The following is a 27,292-nucleotide window of genomic DNA, read 5'->3' on the forward strand; positions in this document are numbered from 1 at the left end:
GGATTGTGTGCAGAATAACTGCTGAGAGTCTGTTTTCCAACAGTGAGCATCAAGAACTGTTGAAGCAGATACAAGAAACACAGAACCATGAGGTTTGGGAAGACCTAGAACGTGAACTAGATTGTCTTGTGAAACAGATGGAAATTAAAGGAGAGCAGATATCCAAACTGAGAAAACACCAAGAGAATGTAAGCAAACAATTCTGAGGTCGGGAAAAGGGATAGTTAAACAGTATAGGTGGTATAAAATGATTTGAATTTTCAGAAAGACTGCCTAAATGCTATGAATCTTGCAGAAACAAAGCATAACTTCTGTATGTATCGACTTTATTGCTTAGCCATAGGCCATAGAACAAGTTTTACAGTAAAATTTTTGACACTTAAAATCTGATACCAAGTTATCTCTATTAAAACCCACATCCCATTACGTGTCGTTACTAGAGTGTTAAAATTCATTCAACCATAAAGCCATAAAATAAAATGTCCTGAGAGTAATGCACAAAGCATAACTAGTGGTGACATTATATAAAATAAACCTGCTAAAATTTATATGAGTGTATTTGGTTTTAAATATGAGGAGCAAACTAGATGTCACGCAGGAGACATATTAACAGTCTCCTAATGGGTTATGATTAGGGTTGCCAGGTTCAAGGCCTGAGACTGTTCCTGTATCTTTAGGAGAAGAGAAAGTCAGCCAAGTGCAGGTGTTCTTGCAGCATTGTAATGGGAAAAACCACAAGGTGGAATCCTCCCTTCTCCCTGCACAACATTTAAAGATACAGAAGACCTCTTGGTTGCCAGGCCCGGCCTCCAAGAGGTCTTCTGTATCTTTAAAAGTTGGGGAGGGGGGAGGGAGAATTCCACCTTGTGGTTTTTCCCATTACAGTGTTGCAAGAACACCGGCACTTGGCTGACTTTCTCTTCTCCTAAAGATACAGGAACAGTCTCAGGTCCTGAACCTGGCAACCCTAGTTATGATAGGGTGGATATGTGGGTGGATGATCGTTCCTGAAAACCAGTCTGTAAGGCTGGTCAGAATTGGAGGGAGCAACTTAACTCTTTCTCTTCCCACCATTTATCTACTCAAAATCACACACATACCCATCTGCTTTCTCACTTACAGACAAGGGATGACCCCATATCTTTTTCTCTCCTCCAGGGACAAACTGACTGGATGGGAAAGAGCTAAGCAGTCCCTCTTCTTCTACCCCTTCCCTACCATTCTTCCTCTCAGAGAGAGCCTCTCATGGCTGCTTTTCATTTAAAAGAGCTAATCGTTAGGAAACTTTACAGATTTCCTGCATAATGTCTGTTTGGTAGTGTTAGAGGACCTTTTTTTTAAAAAAAAAATTAGTTGCCTATATATGAGCATGTTGTCCCTCATAGAATATAGAAGTGAGTTCATGTTCTGTGTTACTGGTTTATAATCAAAATAATATTTAATTGTGTTTACATTAATAGTTGAAAGTTATGCCACTGCCATGATGTAATTTTCTGTTTATTATCTATTGCCTTATGCTTGTAAGAAGATGTGAAGTTTATCCATATGTTATGTTTTCATTCCTCCTCTTGCTCTAACCCAGCCATGGTGTGCATGGTAACCTAGCCATGGTAACTGTAAAAAAACAACGGGGAAAAGCTTTGTTTGGGCTTTCTGTTTCCAAATGCATCTGGAAAGTTACTAAAAGTATACCATCAGGTTTGGTGGGGAGAGCTGTGTGATACATATTGCCTTACTACTTGTGCCAAAACTTGCATGTTTGTTTGTATATTAGATCTGTTACAGAACTCTCATCTTCTCAGGTTTACAGACTGAGGCAAAGGGCTCAAAAACTGAAGAGAAAAGCAGCTAATGCTGCATCAAGACCTGATGAATTAAAAGGAACTACAGAGACTCCAGTCCCTCCAAGAGTCAGTGTGAATAGTGCTTGTTCTGTGAATAAGAGCATAAGTTCTCTTCGGCTATTAAAAAATGCTCAGAAGCTTCAGTTGGTATTGAAGAAAGACGATATTGTGTGGGAATCATAGTTCACAAAACTGGTTTTATAGATAAATGTCCACTGGGAGTTGATTTTTATAAGCTTTGCTTGAGCAGATCTGTTGTGTATGTTGCTTGACTCATTAATGCACTCATAAATTCTAAGGCTAGGGACAAATATTTTCTTGTTTTTATACTAACTTTTAAAAATATAACTTTGTTTCAGTGAAGTGTAACTTTTTTAAAAATTAAAAAACCTATCAACTGTTTTTCATACAATATTTAGAGAAGAAAAACATTCAACTTGTGTGAACAAAAATGAACACTTAAATTGCTTCTGAATTACCACCTAGGCTTATTTATTGTTTGATTTATTTAAAACATTTATAGCCTGTCTTTCAGTATATATATATTTTTGAGAATTAATAATGACAGAATGAGTCTATAGGTTTAAGCTACTTCTCGGTCAATGGAGGAGTGGAGAATACAGCAATGGGTTAACTTCTCCTGGAGGCAGAATCAAATCACTTGTCAGCTCTGCACTGAGACAGCAGTGCAGGCGGGGCTGGAAATTCCTGGGTATTTACCAGGGCGGGAAAGTCCTTAGCTGGCAGCTTGGTCGTAAATCTGCCAGGCTACAAGGATGAAGCGTGATAAGGGCAAGTCCAGAAGCGAGGTCAGTAGAGGTCCAGGTTCAAGTGCTAAGGGGTCAGTCCGAGATCAGGTTCAGGGAATCTGGAAACACACGAAGCCACGCCTGACGTTGTAGTCAGCCACAAGCTGAAGCCAAGGTTTGACTTTTGAGCAGGTTTGTCAGCAGGTGTGAGCCCTCAGCGTTTTGGCCTTAAGTGGACAGGCCTGCCCCTCTTCTGCCTGACCTTCTGCTGTCTACGTTCTGCAGGTGAGGGGGGAGTCTCCTGTTCACTGGCTGCGTCTGGCTGAAGGGCTTCAGCTGTGTCTGGGGTGCTCTGCAGCTGAGGGGGAGAAGGAGCTGGGTTCTCAGGAGTTTCCTCCGTTTCCCCTTCTGGGTCTGCTGCTGTTACTCCCGAGTCATCCTCGTCTGATGAGTCCTCTGACGGGGCCATGACATCACTTTTGAAAAAGTTTATTAGTGGCCAACTGAAAGGGGAGGAAACCTTCTCCTATCTTGTAGTTCTTGACTCTACCTTCAACGAGTAACAAAGCCAACTCTTTCCTCCTGTGTTCGCCTTAAAGGGTACAGGAAAGGTTTTTTCTTTTCTTTGGATTAGCAGCAGCAGCAGTTCTTCCTTCTCTGTCTATCCCCACCTGACAGTGACTAGATAGACAAATGGGGGAAGAAAGAAGGGGTTTTTTTCTCCTTAGGCTCCTGACAACACCTGGATGCGGAAGTAGGCAGAACCAGGCCCCTCCTGCACTCCTCTCCTAGATGTCTCATTTCAAACCCAGCGTGCAGAAAGACAGCAAGGCATCTAGAGCATCAGGGATCAGTCCCTTGCCCTCCTGGGTTTTTACTGCTCAGCAAAACTTCTCAGCAATGCACCTCTGCCTTGAATGGTAGCCACGTCACCACATAAGGTAGCAGGGCTTATTTGGAGAGGGGGGGATTACTCCCTTTCAGCCAGTCATCCAGCCTACCTTTACCCAGCCATGGCCTGTGAGGTGGCACCTTGTGCCGCTTCTCGGTGAAGGAGAACAGCACATCCCTGAGCAGGGAGGAAGTTATTTCCCAGGTGGACAATCCCCTTTCCACACTAGCTTATGTGGCAGGTGCCATCTTGGATTTGGATTCTCCACTTGGGGTGGTTTTGTTTTCACAGTTCCCTTCTATGCAGAGGGGAGGGGGGCAAACAGGAGGCTGTGCTCCATCTACTGGGGGAAAGCGTGCCAAACACTGCCATTTTCAGGAGTCATCTTCACACATTGGTCTGGCTTAATAAAACCATGGTGCTGGAGGCAGGGGCCTCCCTGGCAAAACACTGGGCCTGCACTCATAGAAATAAGACTTTCTAAACACTCTAGAGGTTGCTCCCCCTCTCAATATTCCTCATACTTTTCTTCCCCCCCCCCTTCCTCAGACTCCAGTCCGGATAGGGGGAAGGCGAAGAGCAAATGCAGGGATTTAATTCCTCACAAACCTAAGGCTCCTCATAAGGACAAACGCAAGAGACACACCTGTGATTCCAAGGCTCTGCCCAGTAACTTTTCCTTCAGCCCTGATTCTCTGAGGGAGGGCACCCTGCTGTTATCCAACTCCTCAAGGTCGGGGAGGGAGAAGGGAGAGCTCTTGGGGGATGATGCTCCTCTTCCCCCTCCCGCACTTGTAGTTACCAGGCTATTAACTTGTTCTGGCCTCCAGGGCCATGGAGTTGTCCATGAACTGTCATGCAAGCTGAAAAGGATGAGGAAGGAGAACAGGGTTCCTCAGATGTTTTTCCCATGTCTGAAAAACATGTAACAAATCTACTCCCAAAGTTTTTTAATAATATTACCAATGAGGAGTAGGAATATCCAGCCAAACTCAGAGCTACTCACTCACTCCAAAAAGCTCTATGGCTTATCTGCTCCTGGAATTGATAGTTTTAAGGTCCCAGTCATTAATGAACTGGTGTCTGCTCTGGGAGCTAAAAGTCATTCCCAAGTGGGGGGGGGGACCCTTACTGACCAGAGCAACACGTGCAGCAATCAGCTGAATGCAAGAAATCTCTGCACTGTCTCTCAGAGCCACTGCAGCAAATTCTTTCCTAGCCTGGCCATGATTAAATGGGCCAGGTCTCATAGCAGAGGTCCCCTTAGATGCCAGGCATGTCACAGAAGGGCTTATAAGCTGGCCAGAAACAGCTGGATTCCTGGCAGACTCATCAATGGATAACCTAGAATACTCAAAAGGTTCCCTGAGTTAGTCAGTAGTAGCCAGGCACAATATCTGTCTGAACCAATGGGAAGTCGACTATCACTCCAAAGCCAGGCTCTGTGTCCTACCCTACACAGATGGTCAACTCTTTGGCAAGTCCCTAGACTGTCATCTAGTGGAGACTAAAGACAAAAGGAAGGCTTCCTTTTCCCAAGAACAGTGACAGCAAGTCTTGCAACAAGTGTTCTCATTGCTTTCATCCCTGGAGATACCCATATGCCTACAGAACCACACAACCATTTTGTGGCTCCTGGAACTCATCACGCCAATGAAACTGTCCTAACACCTCAGGCAGCAGTTTCAACAAACAAGGGTGTTGCTAGAAGCTTCCAGGTAGGAGGCAGGCTCCAACTATTTGCCCATGCTTGGATGGCCTCCATGTCACACAGGTGGATCCTAAATACCATCACGTTGGGCAACTCCCTGAAGTTCACCACCATTCCACAGGACAAGTGGTGGGCAGCATCACCATCATGAAACCAAGTAAAACTCCAGAGGACACAATGCCATCTCCCATCTTCTCGAGATAGGCGCCATAGAGCCAGTGCCAGATCAGCAGTGGTCCTCTGGAATCTTTTCCATATTTTTCAGTGTCCAAGCGCAACTGGAATTTTCACACCATCTTGGATCTGAAGTTCCTGAATAAATTCATCCTGACAAATTCAGGATGAAGACCCTCGGATCCATTGCGGAAGCCATCCACCCAGAGAACTTCATCGTGTCAATAGATCTCACGGGGGAGTACTTACATGTTCCCATAATTTCACTTCACCAACTTTTTCTCTGCTTCCCCCACAGTCTGAAGGAGTACCAGTACAAGGCCATTCCCTTCAGCCTGTCATGGTGGCAATTGTAGCACAACTCTGCACCTGGGGGAGTATGCATCTTCCCCTCTCTGGACAATCTCCTGGTATGTTCTTCCTCTCCTTGCAGGCTCAACAGGACTTGGAGACCATGAAATCCAGCTGGTTCTTTTGCTGCTGTTGATGCCAGCCCAAAACATGACTTTTTGCACAGGCTTTTTGTAGTCATCACTGATGTTCAGCTGATAGATTTGTGATATTTTCCTTTTTTTATTGAGTTTTTATCTATTTTAGGGTTTGATGTTTTATTTGAATTTGATATTACCTGCCCTGAGATCCTTGGATTATGGGTGGAATATGAATAGTCTAAATTAAATAAACTAGGGTCATGAGTGTGAAAGGAATTTCCTAATTTCCTCCCCACTTCAGCACTCTGCATGCCCCCCAACAGCCTCTCCTGAGAGTTGGTTCACCCTTAGGAAAGACCTGGGACATGGAGTGGGATGCTTCAATGGAAGGAAGAATTTGGGGAAATTGGATGAAGGCAGGAGATTTAAGGGAAATAAATGTGATTATTAAATATAATTGTTAATATTTTAATATGTGATAACAACATGCTTTTGAACAGCCTAATATGTGAAACAAAATGATGTGGCTTTACTGTAATTATAGTCAATATTCTAAAGGGGATTTCCACTTCTGTTCTTCAACTTTCTAGTAGAGCTGTCCGCACACCTATTTTGTCTTTTGCCCTGATGTTCCAGTCTCTGAGTCTGAAAGTGATATTTGTTCCTCCCCTTCCATGGAAAAGTCCTGCTTTGTTCACTGAAGTGGAGCAGTGTATCACCCATTAGTTAGAAGCATGGCAAATTCTTTTTCAGTAGATTGTGTGTATGTATACTCAGGTTGTTATGGTTACAGCTCGGCCTGCACAAGCACTGTGGCAAATGCTATTGCTGGTACTTTGGTGTTTGATTTCATTAGCTGTAGAAACTTGTAGGAGAAGTGGTTTGCTGCTACAGTTTCCAGTAACACAACAGGGCTTCTCTTTGCTCTGCTGGAGGCTGTTTACCTTCTCTACTTGAGAGGCTGTGACCTTGCTGTTCTTGCCAGGTATCGTATTGCTCTCAAGCTGTGTGATCTAAGATAGGGCAAAGCATTTTAAATAGTTCACAGCAAATTAATTTTTCATTTATCACATATACTGTGGTAAGTGCAGTAAGTTACGAGTTGTGTCCTTGTTTGTTCATGCTATAAACAATGCAAATAACGTTTTTGAAGAGGAAAAGCTTTCTGTGTTGAGCATTTTAGCGCACAGAAGCAAATGTGTAGCTCTTCCCTTGGCAAACTTAATCAAAACTAAACTAGCATGAACTTTTTTAATCACTATGGAGATAAGGGGAGGAAAATGTTTTATTCAATTTAGTTTAAATCCTTTTGAACCTGTATTCTATTCAGGTCATTTAGCTGTTAGTGAGACTGGATTAGACTTCCCAAATCAAGTATAAACAGTCTTTTTTGCTTCTCATCCCATTTTCTCTTCCTCGCTCCCCAGCCCCAGGTATGAGAGGCATTTCACTGGTTGTGTTTTTAAGTTGGTACACAAGTTTGATGTCATTAATCATGTAGCCTTTGAAATTTTATACACTGCGTTCACAGTGCTGATCTTAATCTCGTTACTAATTCAGCTTGCTCAATCATGTCTGTGGCCTCTAAAGGAGGGAGTAAAACTTATCAGCTATAATTTCAGAAAATAATTGAGGTCCAGACCTTGGAAAGAATGTACCATGGAATAGATATGGTGCTTTAAGTAAGAGCTTGCATGTTTAGTTAAGACAAGATATGAATGGAAAATTGCTTTGAAAAGATAAAGAAACTCCTCATTGTCTTTGGCTGAGTGCATAAGAAAGTTACTCTGGTTCAACAAATGTGCTTTAAAAAAACATGTTTTAAAACTGCTCTCAGTTTTATGTACTACTTGGACAGTGTCGTTCCTGTCAAATACTGCATTGTAGTTTCCCATTTTGTGTGGTAAGCCACGTATGTGAAGCAGCCTCAGGGTGTTTGGGGCCATTTTCTACCTTCCCAGGAAAGGAAAATGCCTCACATTGTAAGGTATTCCAAGAGCAGACATGGATGTGATGCCGCCTGGGGCTCCTATTGGGAGGAAGGGCAGGATATAAATAAAATATATAAATAAAATAAAACATAGCGCTACTGGTGAAAGTGGAAACCCTGTAACATTTTGGCAGATTTACCCATATTTTCCCTTGCTACTAAGGCTAGCCACTGCTATGGAACAGCGGCAGAAGGAAATGGCAGTGTTGTGGTGTAGTAGTTAGAATAGGACTGAGGAAACACAGGTTCAAATTATCACTCAGCCACAAAGCTCACCTTACTGGGTGGTTCTCAGGGCTGTGGAGTCGGTACGCCAAACCTTCGACTCAGACTCCGACTCCTGTATTTTCCCACTGTCCAACTCCGACTCCAACTCCAACTCCTCTATTTTTCTACTGTCTGACTCCACCCAAAATTGCTTCTTGTCAATCAAAATTTATTTGGAAGTCAGAGTCGGTACATTTCTACCGACTCCGACTCCACCCAAAATTGCTCCCGGCTCCGACTCCACCCAAAATTGCTTACGACTCCACGACTCCGACTCCACAGCCCTGGTTCTGCAAATAAAATTGTGGGAGACAGAGGGAGAGAAGCCTTGAAGGAAAAAATGGGATTTAAATTTAAAGTTTAATTTCACTAAACCCAAGTGGAGGGCAGAACTTTGACTTGCACTTGCAATTCTTGTCAACATATGTGTGTTGAGTATCATGTCTACTGTTGTATTCCATGAAATCTGTACAATTTGACACACTAAACCAAAAGCTGCCCACAGGCTATGTAATGTGCTCTGCTGGTACTTGACCCCCCACCCCACCATACCACATTTGTGAAGTTCCAGGCAGACAACAAAAAGCAGAAGATTTTTTGAACCTGGCTACTGTATAAGGCTACTAAGCTTTGTAGGCCTGCCCTAACTCCTGAATCTGTCTAACCATTACAGGAATAGGAGCCTGCTCCTTCTCTTCCGAAGGTACTTTTGTTCGTCATAAAGTCTGGATGCTAGTGCTGTAGAAAGGAGATCTGAAACAAACTGAATGTAGCCCTCCTTGAGATAAAATGGTACCTCTATAAAGTAGTACCTAATCCCCACTACACAGCCATGAAGCTCACTGGGTGACCTTGGGCCTGCCACTGCCTCTCAGCCTCAGAGGGAGGCAGTGCTACTGCTTACCATGAAAATCCTATTCATAGGGTCGCCATAAGATGGAATCGACTTGAAGGCAGTCCATTTCCATTTTCAGTGCTTTGTGTAAAGCATCCCCTGGCTGTTATCAGCCAGCAGGGAGCAAGTTTTAGAAGTAAAATAACAACAACGTCTTACTTTGGTTGAAATAAACCATGTCTGACTAGCTGTTTGTGTCAACTGAAGGCCATTTTTTTTTAAATGAGAAATTTGTTCAGAACCTTTCATTCCTTTGGTGCCCGAGTAGTGAAAAACTGGTACAAAAGCTGCCTAAAAACATGGCAGCTAATATAGGAATAAGATTTGCATCTGGAACTGCAAGTAAGGGCCAAAGCTGATATGATGGCAGCAGGCCTGTGTTTTGGGAGCACTCTCATATTTAATCAAATATAAAGCGGGTCAGGGAGCTAATTTTCAGAACAAAAATGGACTTCAGTGTCAAACTGCTCTTCTATCCTTCCACTATAACCTTGCTATAGTGTGTCTTACTCTTCTCAGAAGGGCTCCAGTACCAGAAGTAAGCATGGATGGGAGAAAAGTGCTTGTCAGGGAAGAGGTTACAGGGAGGGTTCAGATTCCCTCATTTCTCTTATGCTCTAAAAATCTCCCACCTTGTCTGCTGCTATTGCCTCTAGTTTTGCCCCTGGGTGTCCTACTACCCCCTTCGGAATCAGGATCAGGATCACTGACGTGTTTTTCTCCATTATCTTTAATGCGAAACTTAACACATAAGGGGAGCATAGGTCAGACTACAGGTCACAGGTCTACAAAGCATGACTAGCCATGGCTAGTCAAGCAAAGACATTGCAACAATTTGACACACACACCCAAGTACCCCTGAAATGGGATTGGGGCTGGCACACTACTTGCTTGGGAATGGTCTCTCAAACCAGGACTTGGCAAGCAATCGGGCACTCCTATGACTATAGGCTGGAAAGCAGGCTTGGTCTGTTCACGCCTGCACAGGAGGCGATGAGTCTTTGGCAACAGAGGTTCACTTAGCCATTCACTCCTGGGCTCTGCTTGCAAGCCTTCCTGCCGTTCCACAGACACTTCTATGACAGGTGGGTGGGTTGGGAGGTGGTTCAGCAAACGCTCAAGAGGTAGGGAACATGGGGTGTCCTTTGGTAACTCTGCTTTGTCCATGGCAGCCCACATGTCAGGGGCTGTCACTTCACAGACTACTGAAGGCTCCCTTGGCATCATCTCCCCCCCCAGCCACTGGGCCCCTCCCCTGGATCCCATTCCTGCATGTCTTCAGAGCTGCCCTGCTGAGAGTTCTCCACAGGGCTCATGACATTGGTTGCTTCCTGTCTACTTACATAACCCTAGCAATGGGGAGTTGGGGCTTACTGGAACTCATGAGGCCCAAATCTTGTGAAGGTGAAAAAATGTATTGTTCTGCCCATTGTCCTCCATAATACTTAGGACAGAAATGGGACAGCAAAATTAGCCCAAGGTAAGTTCTGCTGCATCAAAGAGCCATCAAGTCCAGCATTGTTTCCTACAGTGACCAGCCAGATGCCAGCAAAAATTCTATAAGCAGGTTATGAAACAAGCCTTTTTCTACTGTTTCCATCATAGAATTGTAGAATTGGAAAGGGCCTATAAGGCCATCGAGTCCAACCCCCTGCTCAATGCAGGAATCTAAATTAAAGCATACCTGGCAGGTGGCTGTCCAGCTGCCTCTTGAATATCTCCAGTGCTGGAGAGCCCACCACCTCCCCAGGTAATTGGTTCCATTGTCACACCGCTCTAAGAGTTAGGAAGTTTTTCCTGATGGTCAGTTGAAATCTGGCTTCCTGCAACTTGAGCCCATTATTCCGTGTTGTGCATTCTGGGATGATTGAGAAGAGATCCTGGCCCTCCTCCATGAGACAACCTTTCAAGCATTTGAGCAGTGCTATATCTCCCCTCAGTCTTCCCCAGGCTAAACATCCCCAGTTCTTTCAGTCTCTGTTCATAGTGCTTTTTTCCCAGTCCTCTGGCATTCAAAGGTACACTGCTTTTTATAGTGTAGGTTCTATTGTATCAGAGCACCCCTCCACCACAAATTTGTCTAATTATCTTAGCTGCCCCCTTAAGTACAGCCAGCCTCAAAGCTTCCCCCTATCCCCTCGATTTAGATTAGAAAAAAACCCTACCTCAGGGTTGCAGCTGGAGCCCTGCCATATCTTGGTAGGGCCTGCATCCAGGAGTCAAGGTTCAACACATAGACCAGTCTTTGCCAACCTATGACTTTCAGATGTTTTTAACTACAGTTCCAATCAGCTGCATCCAGTGCCATTGTCCAAAACATCTAGAGGACACCAGGTTAGTGAAGGCTGGCACAGACAAACAGGATTCTGCTATGAGTGTGTAGCCTAATCTCAAGCATCCCTTTAATTTATTAGGAGTTTGTCCTTGTCTGTAATCTTCTCATCTATAAAATGCTAAACGAAGCAGTAAATGCTGTTTGGCACAGAGAGGGACATTCCAAGGCGTAAGCAGGACAGAGGCTACATTGTGGGGTGAAGGGAAAGCAGTACATTGGAATGCAAGCAAAACGGTATAATTGAAAACAGAAAAGCAAATGGTACCTAATTCCAACAGTGTTGTATTAGTTTAAAAAACACAAACAAAAAAGGCCCATGGACAAAATGTCTTCATATTAAAAGTTTTACAGAAGTTTCCAATAATCTATGCCCCAGGTGGGCAAAAGGTAGATTGGGGTCAATTGGTAGACCTCTGGGTGATTTGAAGTAGCTTGACAAGAATTTCTGTCTCCCAACTGTTTGTTTCATAGTTAAGACTGTTGGACTAGGACGTGGGAGATCATGGCTTCAAATCCTTACTCAGCCATGAAGCTTGCTGGTTGATTCTGGGCTGCTCAGTGTCTCTCAGCCTAGCCTATGGGGAAAGGGAGAACTATGTAGGTTACCCTGAGCTCCTTGGACGAAAGGTGGGATATTAATGAAATAGTAAAACATTGTTAAAAACTGTGTTTGTACCCCCCCTCAAATACTACTGAGATGAAGAAAGGGGGTTAACAAGGAGTGCATTCCTTGCAAGGAAGGACGGAGTTCAGAAAGGTTCTGGTACTCAAATTTCTGAGCTCAGATAAGTTTGTGTCTTTCTTTTTTTTTGCACCAGGCTCCAATTGGTGGATCTTAGGGTTCTAATAAAGGATGAAGCAAACTTCTACACGCCTGAAGTCTATGTAGTAAGCCTGGGAGCTAGAAAGGTCACAATCAGTCCAATATTTTATGGGGTTGGGGGGAGCTGGCAAGACATGTAGCAACCCTGTTAGGAATGCATTGATTTGCTTCCTTAACACAGTTGTCCACAGATTTCCCCAAAGTCAGAACAGTCCACAATGATTTCACCTAATGTAACATATTTAAGTTGGGTTTACAACATTTTCCCTATCTGCCATAACATAATCTCAGAAGCAACTACAGCAGATGATCAATCTTCCCCAAAGGAACAAGCATCCATTGATACAGCTTGGAGACAGCTACCCACAGGGTACCTGTCAGGAAGGCCACGTTTTCACCCATGTGGTACACCTATGTCTGGAGGGTACCATTTCAGACAGCACATCCTTATTTGCATCCTGCTTCTCCAAAAAGCAAAGACGCCTCATTAAAAAAACTAGCATAGGAAGGCTTAGGCTAGTGCAGTTCTCCTTGACATCTAGTTTTCTGTGGGGAGGGATATATTGCATGAGGGAAGATTCCATTATGCAACATGCTCTATGTGGGATTGCTCTTGAGGACAACTCAGAAACTCCCAACTGTTCCAAAATGCAACGGCCAGATTACTAGCTGGGGTTGCTTCTAGAACTCATACGACCCCTGTTCTATAACAGTTGCATTAGTTGCCAGTTTATTTCCGGGCCCAATTTAAGGTGCTCATGTTAGCGTTTACAGTCCTAAATTACTTAGGCCCCAAATATCACAGAGACCATCTCCTTCTCTACAGATGCTTTTGGGTGTTAAGATCAGCATAGGAGGCCTTGGCAGTTCCGCAGCCCACAGAAGTTTGGGGGGTGACCCAGGAGAGAGCATTCTCTGTGGCAACCTCTAAGTTGTGGAATTCAGCAAATGGTGTCTTTACCCCTGGCCTTTGGCGCTTGAGATGTATGTTTTCAGGACCCACCCTATTCATGTGATTGTAATTTGTTTAAATTGCTTTTAATACTGAATTTTAAACTGCTGTAACCTGACCTGGGACCTGCTGGTGAAGGGTAGGGGTGTAGTAGTAACAATAATAACTCTCTCCTGTAGTCTGAAGTGGAGCTCTGCTGGCAGCTGTGAAAGGTAGGTGGGATCAGAGGTAAGACTGAGGCCTCTTATCTACTAGACAGGCAGAGCCAAAATTATCTCTCTTCCACCTGATCTAACCAATAGTATTTATTTATTTATTTATTTATTTATTTATTTATTTATTAAACTTGTATACCGCCCCATAGCCAAAGCTCTCTGGGCGGTTTACAATAACTAAAAACAAATACAATTTAAAATACATCTTTTAAAAAAACAATTTAAAACACAATTTAAAAATTTAAAACAATATAGAACACATGCTAAAATGCCTGGGAGAAGAGGAAAGTCTTGACCTGGCGCCGAAAAGTTAACAGTGTTGGCGCCAGGCACACTTCGTCAGGCAGATCATTACATAATTTGGGGGCCACCACTGAGAAGGCCCTCTCCCTTGTTGCCATTCTCCGAGCTTCCCTTGGAGTAGGCACCCGGAGGAGGGCCTTTGATCTTGGACGTAGTGTATGGGTGGGTTCGTATCGGGAGAGGCGTTCCATCAGGTATTGTGGTCCCAAGCTGTGTAAGGCTTTATAGGTCAAAACCAGCACCTTGAATTGAGCTCGGAAACAAGCAAGCGGGCCAGAATCGGTTTTATATGTTCGGACCGTCTGGTCCCTGTTACCAATCTGTATATGTGAAATGTTTCACAATAGTCCCTAATAAGCCTGCAACTAAGCCTGCAGTAGTGGTGGGAAGCCTGTGGTTCTCCAGATGTTGGTGGACTCCAATTTCCATCAGCCCCATCAGCTGTCAGGGATTATGGGAATTGTAGCTCCATACCATTTGGAGGAGCACAGATTTTTCCACCCTTATCCTTGCCTACAGGAATGGGAGAAGCCACTTTTGTTTGTTCAGGTTTCATCCTTTGTCATGTATAAAGTGGAGGATGTGTGTGCACATGTGTGCTTTTAATGTCAAAAGAGGCACATAGGGGGGAAGTTGAACTCTTTCTACCTTACCTTCCTGTGCACTGTCCCTTCAATCACATTTCATCCTGTTCTGCCCTGTCACTTCCAGTACCTTCCAAGCAGAGAGAAAAGTGCCTGCAGCAATAAAGCGTGCATGCATGGGAGTTTTTTTTTTTTTAATCAGATAACTAAAAAATATCTGGAAAAGGGGGGGGGGAATATACAGCACAAATTATAATGGATTACCGTCTTGGTTTCTTCCTACACAGCAGCCTATATTGCAATTTATATGTATATGCACACTTTTAAAAATCTGTGATTCAACTGCTATGCTGAATTACTAATGAGAATGAATATTAAGTTATGAGCTCATCAATATTCGCTTTTTATGAACCAAGGCAAAATGGATGAAATTTACAAGATCTGTTCCACTGAGAGGGTCCAGCAGGTGGAAAAGGAACTAGCTGTACAGCTGGAAGAACTGAAGACAGAAATAGAGGGAAATGGGGTGCTGCAGAGGACACCATACTGGTAAAGATAATCATTTTCCTTGAAGAGAAATTTGGTTGTCATGTAAATGAACTGCTCTGCATATATCTGTTTTGTTAAGGTTAATTGCAAGAATAAGAGTAGACACCCACCAAGCATTTTAATTTTTCTCTACAGAGTCTGCTTTCTCCACTTCCATGAATACTATATTGAAGCAGTTGTCTCAGATGCACCCTTTATCCCCAACCTGCAGCACGGCACCAATATTTATATTATTGCTACCTTTACTTTCTCTATCTAGTTTTCTCTTGTTTTCTTTCCCCCTTCTTTCTCTTTCAACTTCTCTTCAACTCTCCCCTCCCCGTTCCCCCATCCATCCTTTCACTTTCTCCTGTCTCCAAAAGATGGCTGTACTGTTGGTGTGACCCACCTTAGCTAAAATGACCCGGGTGTGAGAGATGAACTACCCAATGAAATTCAGTGGATTAAAGTGTTAAAACTGTCACTGTGGCTAAATCCTGCTAAAAACTGATGTTTTGTTCAAAATTTGTGATTCCATTAAGCAGAGAGATTCTGTTCCACACTAAAGGTAAAGGTGTCCCCACACTTGTAGTGCGAGTCGTTTCCGACTCTTAGGGTGACGTTTTGCGACGTTTACTAGGCAGACCATATATATGGGGTGGGATTGCCAGTTCCGTCCCCGGCCTTTCTTTACCCCCCCAGCATATGCCGGGTACTCATTTTACCGACCACGGATGGATGGAAGGCTGAGTGGACCTCGACCCCTTTTACCGGAGATTTGACTTCCTCCTTTCGTTGGAATCGAACTCCGGCCGTGAGCAGAGCTTCGGCTGTGTTACCTAATTGGCAGTTTTCCATAGAGTCTGCTGCATGTGCACACATCCACTGAGTATTCTGGTATGTGTTCTGATTGTGATTTATGAATAAATTAGAAGACTATTTTGCTTTGAGTAGGCAACAACCTATGGACAAAAATAAAACAGCCATCATCGGTATGTTGGCGGTATGTACCAGCTCTGTGTTGAACAGTTTGTAGAGGACCTTTAGCTGTGGCTGTTGTTGGGGCACCGATTAAATTAATTTCCCAAGTTTTTCAAATGATTGATTGATTAATATGTTAATTGTTTCATGCATTTTGTTGCTAATTCTATGATTCTCTAAAGCATGTTTTGGTCATCTTTCACAGCTCTGTTCCCCTTCCAAAAGATGTTGATCATTTCAGAAGAGAAAGGGAGTTGGCACTGAAGAAATGCTTACAGGTAAGTGATGAAAACGCGACTGTGAAAATAGATAACATTTTAAAAGTGTGACAAAAACCAACCTTGGATAACACGGCCAACCTGTGCCTCCCACATACCTGAGAGTAAGTGCTATTGAGCTCGGAAAGGCTTGAGTCTGAGGAAGCATGCTTAGGACAGACCTGAAATTGGGTCTTTTTGTATAGCTGTATTCTATTACTTCAGTTTCTCTAGGTTTTATAGCAAAAGAAATTGGGGAATGCAAGTGTAATTATAACAATATAGCTCTCCTTAGTCTTCTGTGAAGCGTCTGGTTCCATATTATAATCTTGCAATGTTAAGGTACAGTGGTGGCTGGTGCCCATTGAGACTGGTAGGGCGGGAAGGCAACAGTAGGTGGAGCCACAGCCCATGAGAGACAGAGACAACTAATTCTACTTTTGCCCCCATCCTCTTCCCTACTGAGTTTTAGAAGGGCTACACTGAGACTAAGGAAGAGGAAGCTGACAGGCACAGCTACCCCTGGACTGGATGTAAGTAAGATGGCAGGAGAGTGCAGGGTGGCTAAAGACAGACTAAGGTTGGTGGGGCGGTCCTCCATTCATCCTAATAGGCCAGCCTGTAATGTTTAGTTATGAAACCTTATTTGATTTTCAAGTCAAATGATCTGATCATTAATTTAGCAGTGTTTTTCTAGTATTTTAATTCAGTAATTAAGTCCTCACTATCATAAGGGCTAAGGGTGAACATTAACAGTAGATGTCCACTGGGTTCACAATCTTAACTGAATGGACAAAGGAGAAAGGAAACTCTGGAAAAGGAAATATAATTATGGTTTTCATCAATACTTCTAGGTTCTTCATATTAGTGTAGACTAAGAAATTAAAAACAGATTTAGTGTTTAGAATTTTCCAGTGTACTTTTGACATCTGCAGAACTCAACAGCTTCACCAAGGGTGTCCTGAATGTCAGGACCTTAATGTCAGAGCTGGATTATTTTGTGTTTCTATCTGGGGTTTTTTTTACAGGTAGCAGAGGCAAAGCCTCTTGTAATTCAGGCTGATGTCATGCAGAGGGAGCTGGAGATCTGTCTGAAAAGAGAATATACATCTGAGAGCTTACCTTTGTTACTGCACCAGGTAATATTGTCCTCTTTGTGAATTGAAGACTGATTTAGCATTTTTCAGCATGAATTTGCAACCATGGGCAAACATATGATAGCTTATTGACTCTTAAATGAAGTTTCATTTGCCATGTCTGCGGCTACACCTTGTGGGTGGTTTGTGGAGCTTTTTTGCAAATACAGCAAGCTTATATTGTTCAACCAATATTTAATACTCCCACAAGCTGGTTTTCAGTGACAGCAGCACAAAGAATATCTTGTCCATCAGATGGTGGGGCCACAGTTTTGTTCAGCTAATTGCTTACCAATTGCAAGGAATAATCAACTGAGAGGATCTAATGACTAGGGATGTTTCCCCTTAACGCTCCCCATGTTTGCAGGGTCTGACATCAGTCTCTGCAAGCAGTTGTGTGTGACAGAAAAAGAAGCCAAGTGCAGTTTGAATTGGGCAAAGAGGATTGTGTGAGGGAGAGATTAGGGGACTAGCTACATTTGGTTTTAAAAAGGGCAGGTTCCAAAGAGCTACTTAGGCCTGTGACTTCTGCGCTTTGGGAATCTGATATGGGATTAGTGGCTGTGCTGCCTACAGTAGGACTCTGTTTCCATTATGCTCTGCTTGTATATTTGTAAATAGATCACAAGCCTCCTATAGGGATGTAAAGAGATGTCAGTTTTAGTTCTCTGTTTCTCATTTATCCTATCTGAAATTCAGTTCTCCACATTTCTGCAGCAATTTGCCATTTTTTTAGAAAACACCTTCAACATTTTAGTGTGAATTTCTCATGAATTTTTGTATCTTGTTTTGACTAATGTGCCCATTTGTGCAAGCAATTTCTCTTAATATAATGCAGTTTTGTATGTTGGTTTCACTAACACATTCATTGTTATGCACTCTTTTCCCTAATATATGCATTTTTGTGCGCATTTCATAGGTACGGCTTTAAATGTGAACTGAATCAAATTTCTCCTCCATTCCTAGCCTCCAGTGTGCTGCTTTCTCTCTCATCCAAAGGAAATTGTAAGGTTGCCTGAGGCATCTCACTTTTAGGAGAGTGCAAGAATGATTGTTTCTTTACACAACATCTGGTTATGTATGCAGTTCCCCACAGGAGTTGTTGTATAGCAAAGCAGGGATTTATGGGCTATTTCCAAAGGTTTACTTGGGCTGGGAGGGGGAGCCTTCGATCCGGGGGTTGAATGTAGCCTTCTAGGCCTCTCTAGCTGACCCTTTGGTCTCTCCTCAGTCCACACCCATCCCCAGGCCACATCCCCTCTCCCAAAGCTGTGCCCCCACTGGCCCTGTTCTGCTCCCTTCTCAAGTGCTTTTGACTGGATGGAATGTACTCTTGAACTGTTAAAATGTCTGTTGCTTGCCTAGATGGAAAGAGGTATGTATGTGTGTGTCTGGAATGTTGCCTACTCTACAAACAGAAGGATCACATCCATTCCTCATCCATTCCCCCCCCCCGGACCCATCTGCCACTGGCATGCAGCCCCTGGATAGTTTCCTAATAGAGAATGTGGCCCTTAGGCTTAAAAACATTCCCCTGACCTAGGACTTACTTGGACTTGTGCTAGCAAACTAGTCAAATGCGGACTACATGGAAATACTGTCAGGTGGATTCACAACTGGTTGGAAAACCGTACTCAAAGAGTGGTTGTTGGTGGCTCTGCTTCAGACTGGAAGGAGGTCTCGAGTGGAGTGCCACAGGGTTCTGTCCTGGGGCCGATACTCTTCAACATTTTTATCAATGACTTAGATGATGGGGTGGAGGGAACCCTTATGAAATTTGCGGATGATACGAAACTGGGAGGGATAGCTAACACAATGGAAGACAGGAATAAAATCCAAAGGGACCTGGATAGACTAGAAAATTGGGCTGAAATTAATAAAATGACATTCAATAAAGACAAATGCAGGATTCTGCATTTAGGCCACAAAAACAAAATGCACGGGTACAGAATGGGAAATACCCGGCTTAGCAGTAGTGCGTGTGAGAAGGACCTTGGAATTGTAGTGGATCGCAAGTTGAACATGACCCAGCAGTGTGATGCTGCGGCAAAAAAGGCAAACGTGGTTTTGGGCTGCATAAACAGAGCTATAGTTCCAGGTTGAGGGAAGTAATAGTCCCACTATATTCTGCATTGGTCAGGCCTCATCTGGAATACTGCGTTCAGTTCTGGGCGCCTCATTTTAAGAAAGATATAGACAAGTTAGAGCAGGTTCAGAAGAGGGCGACGAGGATGATAGCCGGTATGGAGAACAAGTCTTATGAGGAAAGATTGAAGGAACTGGGCATGTTCAGTCTGGTGAAGAGAAGGCTGAGGGGTGACATGATTGCACTCTTTAAGTACCTGAAGGGCTGTCACATAGAGGAGGGTACAGATTTGTTCTCTGCTGCCCCAGAGGGTAGGACTAGGTCTAATGGTTGCAGGAGCGTAGATTCAGATTGGACATTAGAAGGAACTTCTTGACAGTAAGGGCAGTTCGGCAATGGAACCGACTGCCTAGGGAGGTGGTGGGATCCCCTTCACTGGATGTCTTCAAGCAGAGGCTGGACAGCTATCTGCGGGAGATGCTCTAGCTGTGGATTTCCTGCTGTGAGCAGGGGGTTGGACTCGATGGCCTATAAGGCCCCTTCCAACTCTATGATCCTATGATTCTAGTCCAGTGGGATGTTTTGCTCCCCTCCTCAGGGTGGATTGATTTAAATCAAGGCAATTTAAATCACCAAGAGAAACCCTTGAAAATCTGATTACTAAAACATGTTAATTTACAACTCAGTATAGCATTTTACAAGGAAGGTAAGATACAGTTTGTGTAATTGCTTAGATAACTTGATTTTTATTAATTTAGGAAACAGTACATGATATTGCCAGTGTCAAGCTGCAGATGCTTGTTTTTTAAGAAAACGACTATAGAATGTAGTTCCCTAGGGAAGCTGAGTTGTGCTGAATTAAAACAGGGAATAGACTTACCGTTATGGTCTGCCATGATGTTCCAAAACAAAGGTCATGTTATGTAATAGAAAATAAGAAAATGACACCCAGTGGCAACTCTTAACTGCATCTTTCTGTACTGTAAACATGGGTTATAGATTCTGAACGAATTAAATGAGCCATAAGGAGTTAAGCTTTTTTTTTTCCTGTTAACACCCAACATAGCAAACGGCTTGTTGAATAACACTAATACTGAAAGGCATAGTGAGTCTGGACAAATGATGCATTCCCCTAATGTATTACAAAGTGAATTATTAAATTTACTAACCAGTTGATCTGTATTGTTCTTCAGACATATCTGTATCATGTTCTCCCAATAAGCAGATTTCATAATAATGTTTCATCATTCATGCAACTAGGCCTTACATCTCCTTCTTGCATTGTTTACACTTTGCATGTTTTCCTTTTTTGCGCAGAGAAGGAATTTCTTCCAAATATTCCCAGATAGGGTCTGTGTTACTCTCAGAAGCCATGACAGTCTTCCTGTGGCAAACATGTGGGGGAATATAGGAACTGGAAGTTGTGTTTGTCCTGTAATGTCTTTCCTTTTTTCTTTCCAGTCATCTCTACTGTTCCTTGCTACTCTACCTCAAGTTGTCCTTTTCTGTATTGTCTCTGTCCTAATTCCTTTGCCTTGTGTGGCCCAGCTCCACCACCTCATAAGCTCAGAACAAGAACAATCCAATTCAGCCTCTGTCTTTGCACATGTAACTCTAGTAAGAGAATCAGAAGCTGAAACTCCAGGACTTCCAAGAAGCAAGAATTTGTAGTTAGGTTGCGCAGTGTTCTGTCCAGAGCCCAAGACACGAGACGAAGGCGAGGCTTGGTTTAATTGTTGTTTTATTAGTATGATGGTTACATCCAAAGCAGTGCCCTTCATAAACCTGTTTACTCTGACTCACTACTTTCCCTAACTAAGCTACCTAAACAGTCTCTGCAGCATGTTGGAAGAGTTGACTCAGCACTAGAGTATGGGTGGGCACATGCTTAAGTAGGGAAGGTCTTCACCTGTAAACGCTGGCTCCTGCAAAGTTTCACCTTCTGAAAGTCCCTCTTCTTGTGCCGTCTCATGCGGGGTGAGGAGCCTCTAGTGGGCCATCCGACAGTGGGGCTTCGCTAGGTGATGGCTTGGCTAGAGGAAGTGGGAAACTGGTCAGCGGGGAAGCTTTTGAAGTGCCAGGTGGGGATTCCTGTGGGGGGTGGAGTTGGCGCACACAAGGGGTCGCTTCCCAATGGCTCAGGCAGGGAGCTTGCAGGTGGAGCGGAATCTGGCTCAATGGGAGGGCTGGCCAAAGAAGTATGCAGGCTGGCAGTGCTCCCCCTTCCTTCAGCATCCCCAGGGACCTCGTCCTCATCTGACTCCTCTCCCTGATCTAACTCCCCTTGCGCCCAGGGTGCATTTTCATGAGATGATAAACTGAAATGAATGCCCATGTTTGATTGGTAGATAACTCAATTTGTGTGACTGTGATAGTCATTAATTCATTTTAATGAGACTAAGTGTAGGTTTAGCATGTTTGTAATAAGATACAATTGAACGAGACAGAATTTTACTATTTTATTAAATAGTAAATCAAATATATTTAAAAAATCCATTTTTTTAAATAACTGATTTTTATCCCCCTTCCCCCTTTGAACAGCTGGTTCTCATGCTGATCGCTGGTCGCCCAACTCCAGAGATTCCTGGATGATACGGATTATCTGGATCCATTTCAGTCTGGTTTCAGGCCTGGCTATGGGACAGAGACGGCTTTGGTCGCCTTGGTGGATGACCTACGCAGAGAACTGGACAGGGGGAGTGTGTCTCTGTTGGTTCTACTGGACCTCTCAGTGGCTTTCGATACCATCGATCATGGTATCCTTCTGGGCCGCCTTGCCGAGATGGGACTTGGGGGCACTGTGTTACAGTGGCTCCAGTCCTTCCTGGAGGACCGAACCCAGAAGGTGGTACTGGGGGACTCCTGCTCGACCCCCTGGCCATTGACCTATGGGGTCCCTCAGGGTTCAGTTTTGTCCCCCATGTTATTTAACATCTACATGAAACCGCTGGGAGAGGTTGTCCGGGGTTTTGGGGTTCGGTGCCATCAGTATGCTGATGACACTCAGCTCTATTTCTCTTTTCCACCTGAAGCCAACGAAGCCATACAGGTCCTAAACCAGTGTCTGGCATCAGTGATAGACTGGATGAGGGCAAACAAGTTGAGATTAAATCCTGATAAAACAGAGGTGCTCCTGGTCAGTCGGAGGGCAGATCAGGGAATAGGGATTCAACCGGTGCTGGATGGGGTCCCATTCCCCCTGAAGTCTCAGGTTCGCAGTTTGGGTGTACTCCTGGACTCAGCTTTGAATTTGGAGGCCCAGATTACTGCTGTATCCAGGAGCGCATTTGCCCAATTAAAACTGGTGCGCCAGCTGCGCCCGTTCCTGGAGCTGCCTGATCTGACTAGGGTGATGCATGCCTTGGTTACATCCAGCTTAGACTACTGTAACGCGCTCTACATGGGGCTGCCTTTGAAGACTGTTCGGAAACTTAAATTGGTACAAAGAGCTGCAGCCAGAGTGCTAACTGGGGCTGGTTACAGGGACCATACAACCCCCCTGTTACAACAGCTCCACTGGCTGCCAATTTGTTTCCGGTCACAATTCAAAGTGCTGGTTTTGACCTACAAAGCCCTATACGGCTCAGGTCCAGGTTATTTGACAAATCGTATCTCCCTACATGAATCTGTCCGGGATTTGAGATCTTCAGGTGAGGCCCTTCTTGTGCTCCCCACATCTTCGCAAGTACATATGACACGGACACGAGATTGTGGAACTCCCTTCTGAGTGAGGTGCGATTAGCTCCCTCCTTGCCATCCTTCCGGCGACAAGTAAAGACTGTTTTATTTCAACGGGCATTTGGGATAGAGAACGACCAGGATTAAGTGTCACAGGATGGATGACTATATTATATTATTTTATTATTTTAAATATTTTAATATTTTATTATTTTAAATTGTCAGCTGTTTTTAACGTATGTTTTATGGTTTTAATTTTTCTCATAGTTTAATTCTTTTTTAATTGTATACTTCTGTATGTTTTAATGGTGGTGTTTTTGGTTGTAAGCCGCTCTGAGTCCTGTTGGAAAAAGGGCGGGGTAGAAATAAAGTTTATTATTAGTAGTATTAGTATTAGTATCCCCTATACATCCTGTTTTGGAAAATTCCCTCAGTTTCATTCTTTTTTAAAATATATTTTTATTGATTATTTTGTAACATAAACATTTCCTAACAACTACAAAGGGAAGTAAAAGAAACTAACAATGTCAGGTCTGCTGTTTTTCAGTCATGTGGGTCCCCTCAGTTTCAGAAGTAGTTTACCCTCATGGTAAGGAGGGGACAGTGTTCTACAGATCTTTGCATCCTAGCTATGCTGACTATTAAAAAAAACCCATTAAAATCCTAAAACAAAAATTTCACAAAACAGCACTGCTTTATTTGGAACAATCTTTTCCAGTGACACATTACTTGGTTTTTATGTATAAAGTATTCTGGAAGCAATGATGTCATTTTTAATTTGTTGCTTTCTGTATAGTTTTTTACAGACAGAATCACACAGCTAGTCCAAAGCAAATATTTACACATGCTTAGATGGAAGAGATTTTGTCAGCACAGCAGCATTATCGAGCAATTCTATCCATTGTACCAGGTATGCTAATCTCAGAGTTGCACAAATGCTAAAAACAGGTACATGAGTTTTCCTCCCAGTAAGTAATCAAAGCTCACCTGTGAGTTTGGTTTGATTTCCTTTACATGTAGGAGCAGAGATATAAATATGGGCATAGCGTTGAATCTAACTAAGTCCTGCTCAGAACAGAGACTCCTTAAATGCAATGGATGTGACTGATTTAATTTTGTGGAAGGAAAGGCCAAAACAAGGATGTTCTAGCTAATTAATTCATCTTTCTGGGGAAATAATGCCTCTTCTCTCCCCCTCCTAATCCTTCTGTAGAAACAAGTGGCTCATATCATGCAGGAATACGATGATGCTGTTCAAAGGGCTGCAAGACTGTCAATTGCACGGACGAACTTCCTGGCAGGAAAGGAAAATCCTACAAATTTAGTGACCCAGGAGGACCTGGCTATTTACACACAATGGCTAGTATGTCACCTGCACTCACTTAAGGCCATCCACAACTTCCTCCAGGTATGATGATGGTTACGGACTATAAAACTTTCTTATGGAACCTTTTGAGTCCCGCTTGACATCCTTAACATTTGTAAAGTATAAACCATATCTGCAAAGGGCAGGGGTACATATCCAAGTGTGAAGCTTCTGCCAAGTGTGATGGCAGCAAGAAAGCTTGAAGAGAAGTTTGAGATGAGGGAAGACAGGGACTCTCAGAAACCCAAGAGTCTAGAATGCTAACAGAACCCCTCAGAAGGATGTTCTTCCCCACTTGCAATATGCCAAGTGTAGGCTTCACATAAAGGACTGAGTATTTATTCTAGAGTGGGGATAGCAATAGGAAATAAATTGAACTTAAAAAAAAACATATTTTAATCGGCTTATATGTCAGTTATTCAAGAGTCTTGTAGCACCTTTCAAGACTTAACTCATTTATTCTGACATAAGCTTTTGTGCACTGGAGTCCACTTCATCAGACCTTCTCTACTCCATGAAAGGTTATGCCAAAATAAATGTGTGACAGTGTAACCATGTCTACTCAGAAGTCAGTTGGGCTTACTCCCAGGTAAATGTGGCTAGGATTGCCGCCTTTGTCTATTAAGGTGTTACAAGACTACTTTTACATGCACACTGTGCAACTTTGCTCACTACATAAAGTTATAGCGCTTCCCTAACCAAAGTGTAAAAGTATAAAATCCCCACTTCCTCAATTTGGATAGCAGGGATGAGATGGTTGTTGCTTATCCACACTGAACTGACAGGAGTCTACAGGGAATTTTGTATGGAGTCCACACACCGGATTCAGAGTTATTTTAGTAGCTGGATCAGGAAGGCCCACACCAGGTACAAACCCCTTTGCTCCATATATAATACAGCTATATCAGCTCACATGAAATGTTCTCTGACCTTCTTTTGGACAACAACAGTATGTGATGTGTTCTGCTATTCACATGAATAGCAAGTAGCAGACAACATTTGCAGAAGCAGCAAAGTCCAGTAGATCCTATGGGTGGTATTCAATGTTAGTCCTACTCAGAGTAAACCGATTGAAGTTAATAGACATGACTAACTTGGGTTCATTAATTTCAGTGGCTGTACTCTGAATAGGACTTAGTTGAATACAACCCCATACCACCTCCTTTAGATGTCTGTGTAGAAACATGCTCAGAATACCATCATGTTTCAGAATTTCCCCTGAGGAAAGAAAAGGCCAGAAATCCCAAATACTTCTACTTCTATGGGGGAAAGCAACTTTGGTTTAAGTGTTCTCAGCAATATTTGTATTTGCTTCTTTATCCCACGTGTGCTTTGAATACATGTACATAATGCAAAATGTGTTCATATCTGTAGGTGCTCCAGTACTTGCCTGTCTCTCATAGAGAGGAGACTGACAGACATCCTGTCTGGGGTGATGGGGATAAATGCAGAGCTCTTGGCAAAACTGAATTCTTGTCTCCCAGTATTCAGCTCTCTGTCTACCCTAACATATCAGCAAGAGGTGGTAAGAAGGAATAACACTTGCATGCCTTAGGGCTTCTCTGTTCAATGTAGCAGTGCACAATTAGTTGCATGGTTGTTACATGTCGTCTATATATCTTCTCCCAGGTTGCAGGGATATTGCATTTTCCAAGCATGCAAACTGCTGTATTGATGCTGGGGGAAATGCAGTTTCCCTCCTATTTGTATCCATTCCTAATTGTGGCTGATGTATGGAATGAGGCTGTGCAAACATCACAGTCTCCTATAAGAGACAATTTGAGCAGCAGCAAGGGCAGATGGTATCATATTTCCAGTTGCTCAACTTTTCGATCCAAGCCAAGGTCATTTCAGGATAGTAGCCAGGTGGGAATATATAGACTACTCAGTCTGCATCTGGGTATTTATTGTGAAGGAAAATGGGCTTTTATGGAGACAGAAAGTTAATCAAGGTGATTTGCTTCTTTGCTGTTTACTTTCAGTAATGCTTTATCCAGGACCATTTGTTTTACAGTATTATATTAAATAAAATCTTCAGCTTCATCTGCTGTATAGATCTAAGCTAGATAGATTAAACAGAAAAATGATTAAGCAAACCATTAAAAGCAAGGATACAGTAAAGTGTAGAATAGGAACACAGATGGCCCATTACTGCCAAGCAGTGAAATAATAAATTAGATTACATATAACTCTACAAATCCTCAAGAGTCTTATTGAACTTTAGCAAGTTGTTGAATAGTGATTAAAATTCTAGGTGTGTCAATAAACTGATGGGTAAAGGACATCTGTGTGGTATAATTATATTTGGGATTGGAAGTATAACTTGAAAAAGTATCTCAAAAGAAGTTTCTTTTCAAGAACAGAAACAATTGGAGGTGAGGAGGAATGGTCTTTTTGTGCGGAAAATCCAAAAGATTTGGGTACTTGCAGATCCGCATCAGGGCTGTAGTCATCCACAGTCTTGGGGGGTCTTAGACCCTTTACTTTTTTGGGAGCAGGGTCCCAGCAAGGTCCCTATGTCTCCAGCATCCTGTGAGCATGAAAGGGAGGTGTCTTAGCCACTGAGAAAAATCTTCTAGCATGCTTCCTTGACCTTTCCTGCTGATTGGAGCCAATCAGAGTGAAAGGAGATGAGCCAGCCATTGAGAAAAGTCTTCTCAGTAGCTAACACTGTTCCCTTTCATGCTTATTGGCTCCTAAGAGAAGGCATTAACAAGGATCTCATTCTCATCCCTGCATCAAAAAAGGGACCCTGCACTTCTGAATTTGCCACTACACTACTGGTCCCTATAAGCAGGAATGCTGTTTTGCTTGACCAGGCTGCATGGAAGACAGACAGACAAATAAATATGAGTGAATAACTAAGGGTTCCTTTTACTCATTATGTATTTCTAACATGGAAAACACTTTTGTGTAAAAGGAAAATATAGGAGCTAGTGATTGTATGTCAGAGATAGAGACAGAGATGTGAAGGCTGAGAAAGAAACCTGGAAACTTTGGGGAAGCACCCCCCCCCCAATTTTTCAGAAAAAATGGAGACATTTGGAGAAAATGTTTTTTCCCCAGATTTTTTTCCAGGTTTTTTTTCCAGGCCT

At 43.1% G+C, this 27,292-nt stretch overlaps 2 protein-coding genes across 10 annotated transcripts in view; both read left to right on the forward strand.

Moving 5' to 3' along the window:
- Nucleotides 1-2,325, forward strand: part of CEP57L1 (centrosomal protein 57 like 1) — a 34,982-nt gene extending 32,657 nt beyond the window's left edge. For 3 of the 5 annotated variants that reach the window (XM_061623570.1, XM_061623569.1, XM_061623571.1), the window contains exons 11-12: nt 44-188; nt 1,803-2,325. In XM_061623570.1, the coding sequence (XP_061479554.1) occupies nt 44-188; nt 1,803-2,027 (370 nt within the window). In that variant the 3' untranslated portion in view covers nt 2,028-2,325. Of the gene's footprint in view, nt 1-43; nt 189-1,158; nt 1,738-1,774 lie in introns of those variants that run through there. The other 2 variants (XM_061623572.1, XM_061623573.1) reach the window with 2 other exon arrangements.
- Nucleotides 2,326-5,956: 3,631 nt separating this feature from the next.
- Nucleotides 5,957-27,292, forward strand: part of LOC133383234 (uncharacterized) — a 119,556-nt gene continuing 98,220 nt past the window's right edge. For 4 of the 5 annotated variants that reach the window (XM_061623545.1, XM_061623548.1, XM_061623549.1 and 1 more), the window contains exons 1-7: nt 5,957-6,786; nt 14,582-14,714; nt 15,880-15,952; nt 16,960-17,070; nt 23,628-23,741; nt 24,045-24,239; nt 25,572-25,722. In XM_061623545.1, the coding sequence (XP_061479529.1) occupies nt 14,587-14,714; nt 15,880-15,952; nt 16,960-17,070; nt 23,628-23,741; nt 24,045-24,239; nt 25,572-25,722 (772 nt within the window). In that variant the 5' untranslated portion in view covers nt 5,957-6,786; nt 14,582-14,586. Of the gene's footprint in view, nt 6,787-13,200; nt 13,276-14,581; nt 14,715-15,879; nt 15,953-16,959; nt 17,071-23,627; nt 23,742-24,044; nt 24,240-25,571; nt 25,723-27,292 lie in introns of those variants that run through there. The other variant, XM_061623547.1, reaches the window with a different exon arrangement.

The sequence above is a fragment of the Rhineura floridana genome, chromosome 4, assembly GCF_030035675.1.
Source record: "Rhineura floridana isolate rRhiFlo1 chromosome 4, rRhiFlo1.hap2, whole genome shotgun sequence".
NCBI lineage: Eukaryota > Metazoa > Chordata > Lepidosauria > Squamata > Rhineuridae > Rhineura > Rhineura floridana.